Source organism: Dermochelys coriacea, chromosome 1 (assembly GCF_009764565.3).
Source record: "Dermochelys coriacea isolate rDerCor1 chromosome 1, rDerCor1.pri.v4, whole genome shotgun sequence".
In the NCBI taxonomy this organism is placed as follows: domain Eukaryota; kingdom Metazoa; phylum Chordata; order Testudines; family Dermochelyidae; genus Dermochelys; species Dermochelys coriacea.
The window spans coordinates 42,096,115-42,103,754 of record NC_050068.2 but is presented as its reverse complement, the minus strand read 5'-3'; the positions used below and the strand labels follow the sequence as shown (position 1 = coordinate 42,103,754).

At 41.6% G+C, this 7,640-nt stretch overlaps 1 protein-coding gene across 1 annotated transcript in view; it reads right to left on the bottom strand.

The window, feature by feature from the left end:
* Nucleotides 1–816: 816 nt before the first annotated feature.
* TNFRSF19 (TNF receptor superfamily member 19) overlaps nt 817–7,640 on the bottom strand; it is a 131,706-nt gene continuing 124,882 nt past the window's right edge. The window contains exon 11 of the mRNA XM_043504303.1: nt 817–3,303. Coding sequence (XP_043360238.1) covers nt 3,272–3,303 — 32 coding nt within the window. The 3' untranslated portion in view covers nt 817–3,271. The remainder of the gene's footprint in view (nt 3,304–7,640) is intronic.

Here is a 7,640-nt window from a genome sequence, read left to right as displayed (position 1 = left end):
GTACAGTTAAGTGACTGGAGAAAATAACTGCAGTAAATGAAACTGGAGTAAGTTAAATATACCAGAATTAACAAATCAGAGTGGGGACATAGCCACTCCCAAGTTATTTGGAGATTAGCTATTGAAAAGAACTTTAGATATTGGCAACTCTAGATGGACCCCCCAACACAAGCAGGCTGGCTCTACTTTAGCTCTAATGCTTAGGCTTTTCAAAAAGCTTTATAAGCTCTCCCAACACCATGCTTTATTTAAGTTTAAAAATGAGTTTCAGTTTTGAGCTTGGATATGTGTCAAAATCATCTCACTAGACTTCCCAACCCTTGACTCTGCTATAAGGATGCTGATAAATTTGGCAAGGGCATCACAACTGCAAGCTCATGTTCAGTTGATTATCTAACATGACCTCTAAGTCATTTTCTGAGTCACTACTTTCCAGAACAGTCTCTAATCCTCATGTAAATGTGTTGGGATTCCCTTAAATATTACGGCCAACTCTATGAAGTATTTGGATTTAATTTTAAACAGATTGCACTACAAAATCAATCTGTTGAGTTCACCAAATGATTCATTCTCCACTTGGGACCAATACCCAATTTGAAGCATCATGCCTTCAATGGGAGATATCTTCAAGCTCCCATAACTTGGAGAATTAATAATTTTAATTTGAAGTAACATGTACCTGAAATAATATTGGGCCATTTTTTTAAAGCAGCACTCTATTCAAATCAGTGGGGAAATCTGTATAAAAGATTATGGCCTGATATTACATTATTACAGTAATGAGTAATATTCACAGGTTGAAATCAACAAATGAAGAACAATTCATGTAACAGTTTATTCACAAATAGAAAAAGTATTACAAAACAATTTACACAAGATTATAATTTACAGATTTTTTTTAAAAGTCCAATATGTAAAACAGGACTGAAAAAACTATGATATGCATACTGTCTAAATGTGTTGGTATTTGTTTTCTATTGGCATATACAATATAAACAAGACCAATTTGGTTAAATTAAGAAAAAACTATTCAAAAATATATACACAATATACATATATATTTAAAGAGACTTATTCGGCAGTGTTTTGTTGTGTGGTGTTGGTTTATTTTTGTTGTGCTCTTAATCTATAGGTCTCTGCTTTAGAGGAACTTTATATATAGCTGCTGGACAAAAATGATCAAAGTGTAAATTCCAGTTGGAAACATTCTTATTGATGAAAGATTCTGACAAAGTTTCAGTACCATTTTAAAAGGAATTCCTGATGGCTAAAATTTTAATCTCCATACCTATTCTAACAATATTTTGCAATATAATGAAATGCACATTGGATTTTTCTCTTTACACAATATATACAAAAACAAATGTGTGTTCATGCAGTAAATAGTAGAAAGTAATATTTTCATTTTCTCTAATGTATGAAAGTAACAAAAGGAATTTTGAACCACAGTTTTCTGGTCTGAATAAATCTTTAGCAAGTATGTAGATTAACAACTGTACTGAAGGCACAACTGTGTATGTAGCATAGTAAGTCAGTGATCATATAGTAGCATTTACTGTTTAAGTATTCATACAAATGATTTCATCAGTAATCCTACACCATCTTCTGGAACTCTTACTCATGATGAGTAGCTCTTACTCACACAAGTAGTCCCATTGTATTTTGCCAAAGCATCTTGTTGCTTTGGCATTCAACACTGCTTATAATTTTTGCTGGTCCAAATTTCTGTTGTGTGTCCTCAGCAAGAGAGTTTTTCCTTTAAAGAAACTGAATGTTTGCATGGCAGTGTAGATACTGATAAATCCACTTGTAGCAAGAAGGGACATTTATTGCAAATCTACAGCATTTTGCTGATTACTTTTATTGTGCCAAAACCACACTGGAAAGTTTATTGTACACTCAGAAGAGTTCAAAATCTCACATCTCAATCTTGCTGAATGTAGTTCTTAGTGCAGTTCACTGGGACTACTGTAGTAAGCACTGTACCTGGTTGAAAATGTGTGCAGTTCAAACCCTAATGTAAGATGCAAAGTTGGGGCTAAGTCATCTCTCTAGTATTTCAGGGAGAGGAACAACAGAAGTTATAGCAGTAAGATGATACGTTTAACTCAATTTAGTCATGTGCATAACTTGATGGTTCAATTAAGGTATATGTTTAAAAAATTATTGTGAACTTGCTTCTCAGTGGGCATTGTGGAAGAAGTGAATTTTTAAACAGATTAAAATGAGGAGAGGATAGTGGCTTGGATGAAATTTAAAAAATGAGGCAGTAGAAGAAAAGGGACGAGGTCACCATGATATGACCCCTGAAACTCATCCATGACTATAGGAATAGTTTAGCTCTCACTTATATGAATACTTTCACGGTATGTTTACTGTAATTTGACATGACAATTTATTACAAAAATTATTTCAACATCTAAAAAGTACGTGACATAACAAGTCCAATATGCTGACTGTTCCACATATTGAACATACCAAACAACAAATACAAAATGCCCTATCTATGAAGCTGATTTTTATAAATCTAAATCTAAATTAAGGCAAATCTCCTGGTTTAAAAAGAAGTGTAATGTTTTTAGGAACTTCAATAACCCATATTATTGTAACATGCTAATTGCTTAGTTCCCAAGAGTAGCTTAATGGCTAAAATATAAAACATAATAAAAGCTTCATTTTATCAATAGATGATCATCACATAAATAGAAGTGTTATTTTTTTAACTCATTCTACAGAAGAAATTGTGAATTAACATTACATTTAGCTAGGGCAAATTCCTAATAAATGATTAATTTTGCAAACAGAGTAACTGGCAAACTTCTGCTGCACATCTTCTGTCATTTTTAGCCATATTTAACAGATCAGTATAAACACACTAATGTAATACATTTTGTTATATTTACATAATCTTCTTAGGCTTTTCAAGAACCTTTGAGGCACAGAAGGTTGTTGTTTACAAGAGATGCAAAGTACAACAACAGATTCCAAGGCCAGAAGGGACCTCCTATATAACACAAGCCAGAGAACTTCCCCATAATAATTCCTATTGAACCACAGCAATTTTTTTTAATATCATGAATACACCTCAGTCTTCTCTCAAGTTGCTCCTTGATGTTTCAGCTTACAGCTGCTATGGCTCAGATGCAACTTCCTGAAAGGTCCAAAATGCTGCCAATTTATTTCTGCTGTTTCTGAAACCATGTAACACTGAGGACCAGGCTGTGTTTAATTCACAAGCATTAACAGACAGGCATTAGGGTAGCATTCAGTTCTAGTGCTGGCAGAAAAACTCCTTTTGGCTTCCTAAAAGAAAGTGACAACAGTGGTTACACAAAATCACATAAAAACTACATGTACTTCTATACATAATAAAATGTTAAAAACTTATTGCTGATTTAACCGTCACCTACTGTAAAAACAACAAACAAAACAAATCACTAAAGACAAGAAACTGACATGTCCTAAATACATTCATTTGCAAATTTAACTGTACAATCACACAATTCCAAACTCTGTTAAAAAACACTCTTATTTGAAATGATTTTATTCTAATGATCATTTATTTGCATTGCAATAGCGCCCAGAGACCCAACCAAGATTGGAGCCCCATTTTGCTCCGTACTCAAACACATACTAAAAGGCAGTTCCTCCCCAAAGAAAATGCAGTATAAATAGACTAGGCAGACAAAGGGTGCAAAGGGAAAAGAGTGAATAGGAATGACTTTCCCAAGGTCAGGCAGCAGGTCAGTGGTAAGTCTGAAATTACAGCTCAGGTCTCAGCACCAGTTCAGTGATCTGTCCAGAAAACAGCCCTGTCTTCCCCAAAAGTTATTAAGTTGTTTTAACCAAAAAATGCCTATGCACTGATGCCATGTAGAGGCTGCACCTGGAAAAATTATGTCAGATAAATAAAATATTATGTCTAATCTCTACTAAGCACAGAAAAGAAGGAGGATGAAGAAAAATACAATCAAACAACTAACCAAAATAATCTTGATTTCTGCCAACAATACTCAAATCTCAACTCAAATGGAAGATAGAAACAAATATGACTGGCAAGCACTAGACTTCCAAATCAAGAAGGATTTCCATATAAAATTATATATGCTCATATTATTAAAGGGAGTATTAAATTCCACTCTGTTCAATAGGGCAGGAGTTTCATAGATACTAAGGTCAGAAGGGACCATTCTGATCATCTAGTCCGACCTCCTGCACAGCGCAGGCCACAGAATCTCACCCACCCACTCCTATGAAAAACCTCACCCATGTCTGAGCTATTGAAGTCCTTAAATCATGGTTTAAAGACTTCAAGGAGCAGAGAAGCCACAGAGGAAGGCGAAAAACCTCCAGGGCCTCTCCAATCTGCCCTGGAGGAAAATTCCTTCCTGACCCCAAATATGGCAATCAGCTAAACCCTGAGCATATGGGCAAGATTCGAAAATAAGGAAAAAGGAACTTGGATTTCAGCTTGCTGGAAGTTCACCCCAATAAACATTGAATTGTTTGCACCTTCGGAATTTGGGTATTGTTGCTCTCTGTTCATGCGAGAAGGACCTGGGAAGTGGGAGAATGAAGGAATAAGCTCTCTAACATCTTGGTGCCGGGACTTGGGTACATCGCATCGGATAGGTGACTGGCAGCCTGTAAGTCCCCCTCCCCAACAGTCCGTGCAGCTGTTTGTAGGGGGTGTGGCGAACTCTTGTGATGATAGTTGCAAGTTCTGGCAAGCTGGGGTAACGGATTTTTTGAACAAATGGATAAGGAAGAATCAGGGCCCATACCAGGTGCAGGGGTTCACCTGGGATGAGATTGAGAAGGAGATGGGAGAGGTTTTGGGAGACCCCAAGGGAAAGGAGTGTAGGAAAAAGGGAATGGTATTACAAGGTTTGTGTGCTGGGATGGCATACTGGGTAAAAAGGTTTCAGAGTAGCAGCCGTGTTAGTCTGTATTCGCAAAAAGAAAAGGCGTACTTGTGGCACCTTAGCGACTAACAAATTTATTTGAGCATAAGCTTTCGTGAGCTACAGATGAAGTGAGCTGTAGCTCACGAAAGCTTATGCTCAAATAAATTTGTTAGTCGCTAAGGTGCCACAAGTACTCCTTTTCTTTTTGGGTAAAAAGGGAAGCTGATCTCCTCCAACACCATAAGGATTTGGAGGGGATTGTGGATCAGCAACAGATTTTAACAGAAAAATCTGTATTAGCAGTAGAGGTAGCGGATTTGAAGGCACGGGATGCTGCACGGTTATAGGAGTTTTGTGAGGCAATCCGGAGAGAGAGGGATGAACTGCTGGGGAGAGTAGGAGACTTAGAGGAGGAATTGTATTATTGTAAACATGGGGGCAATGGACTTGGGGACCCCAAACCATCCGCCCCACTAATGGAACTGAAGGAGACACCTCCACCACCCTACCCGGAAAAAACACTGTATCCTCCACTGCCAGTGGACGTTGTAAGCCGGCGATCCACAGTTACAACCCCTGCGAGAGAGGCCACCCGGGAGGAACTGCAGGAGGCAGGAATAGTGGCCCCGGTTGTGGAGTGAAGGGACCATGCCCCACAAGTAGTAGAACAGGCAGAAATCCGCCCCTTGTCCCTGAAGAACCGGGAGGCAGTACTGGGCCGTCTGGGAAAGGTACCCCGGAATGATTTTGCTGTGGCTAGTGGAAGTGGGCAGGGAGATGGAGGGTCTAACTCGTGAGGACCAGGTGATCTTATGGGGTAGTCTTTTGGGACGAGGTACCTTGGGAATCGATGCGGCAGGAGTGGCACACCCATTTCTAATCCCTGGACAGGTGGCAAAACAGTTGTTTGGGGTGTATTCTCGTACTGCGGGGATGAATAAGATGAAGCGAATCCCTGGGGAAATGGTGTGATACACTTAATCACATACAGGCATGGGCACAGTGCTGGGTGGATCCCCTGGACGGTCCATGGGTGATGCCCCAGGCAGGGGCACCGGGACCTGGTGGGGGTGTGGAGCAGGGTGGGGGTGTGGAATTGCTGGAGAAATGGTTGGAGCTGAGCGATCTGCAGTTTGTGGGGCATTTAAGGTTGCAGCACCCTGAACTTGCTCCCAATCAGCTACCCCAGTTTCTGGAACAGGCAGATGTGTGGAGGCAGATGCGTCATGGGGAAGAGCCAGTCCATGCTATTACTGCGGGGGATCAAAACAAGATGGAAAGGGGTGGGTCAGCCTGGAGAGGAGGAGATAGAGGGAGAGTTTGTGGCTTTGGGGGGTAGTCAGGGACGAGCGGGCAGCTATAGAGCAACAGATTCAGAGACTGCAGGCTAAACTGACTACCCAGGATCTTACCAGATCAGGGGGAAAGTGGCCCCGGAGGCCAAGGGTCTGGGACTGCCTGAAATGCCAGACACACAATTTTGCGAGGAGACAGGAATGTGTTCGGTGCCAGGACCCCCGGTCCCGCTGTGGACCAGTGGGAGGGACAGAGGTGGGTGCTGCAACTTAGGGGTGCCCTGGATGGTGTCCTGTCCATGTTCTTAGTTTAGGACGGGATGCATCTGGTCACCCCATGCTCCAGGGGGCAATCGAGAGAGTCCCATGAGGGATTTTTTGATAGACACTGGAGCAGCCATCAGTTTAACCACATGGGGGCAGGGGAGACCCTCAGAAGGGACTGTGACAATTGTAGGGGCAACGGGAGGGGAGACACAGTTAACCCTGAGGCGGGGACAAATCAAAGGAATCTGGGGGGAAGGGGAGATTATGTGGGGTTGTAATGATATGCCTAATCCGTTGGGGACAGGAGATTTACACAAACTGGGTCTTGTACTGGATTTAGCCAATTGGGTGTGTTTACTGGGGCAAATGCAGGACGGTCAGGGCTATACCGAGGGACGTGATCGTTCCCCTCTATTCGACACTGGTGAGGCCTCATCTGGAGTACTGTGTCCAGTTTTGGGCCCCACACTACAGGAAGGATGTGGATAAATTGGAAAGAGTACAACGAAGGGCAACAAAAATGATTAGGGGTCTAGAGCACATGACTTATGAGGAGAGGCTGAGGGAGCTGGGATTGTTTAGTCTGCAGAAGAGAAGAATGAGGGGGGATTTGATAGCTGCTTTCAACTACCTGAAAGGGGGTTTCAAAGAGGATGGCTCTAGACTGTTCTCAATGGTAGCAGATGACAGAACGAGGAGTAATGGTCTCAAGTTGCAATGGGGGAGGTTTAGATTGGATATTAGGAAAAACTTTTTCACTAAGAGGGTGGTGAAACACTGGAATGCGTTACCTAGGGAGGTGGTAGAATCTCCTTCCTTAGAGGTTTTTAAGGTCAGGCTTGACAAAGCCCTGGCTAGGATGATTTAACTGGGACTTGGTCCTGCTTTGAGCAGGGGGTTGGACTAGATGACCTTCTGGGGTCCCTTCCAACCCTGATATTCTATGATTCTATGATTCTGATGGGGATAGCCACTAGGACCATTAAAGTGGCACATGCCCTCCCACCATCCCCAGCTGGGTGGGAACACATCCATGTGTGGGCTAAGGATAACCTGGATTGTGGTCGGGGCAGCATGGAGGTACTAATGGAGGGAGGGGACCCTCCCCCATAGAAACAGTATCCTATTCCTCGGGAAAAGAAAAAGAGTACTTGTGGCACCTTAGAGACTA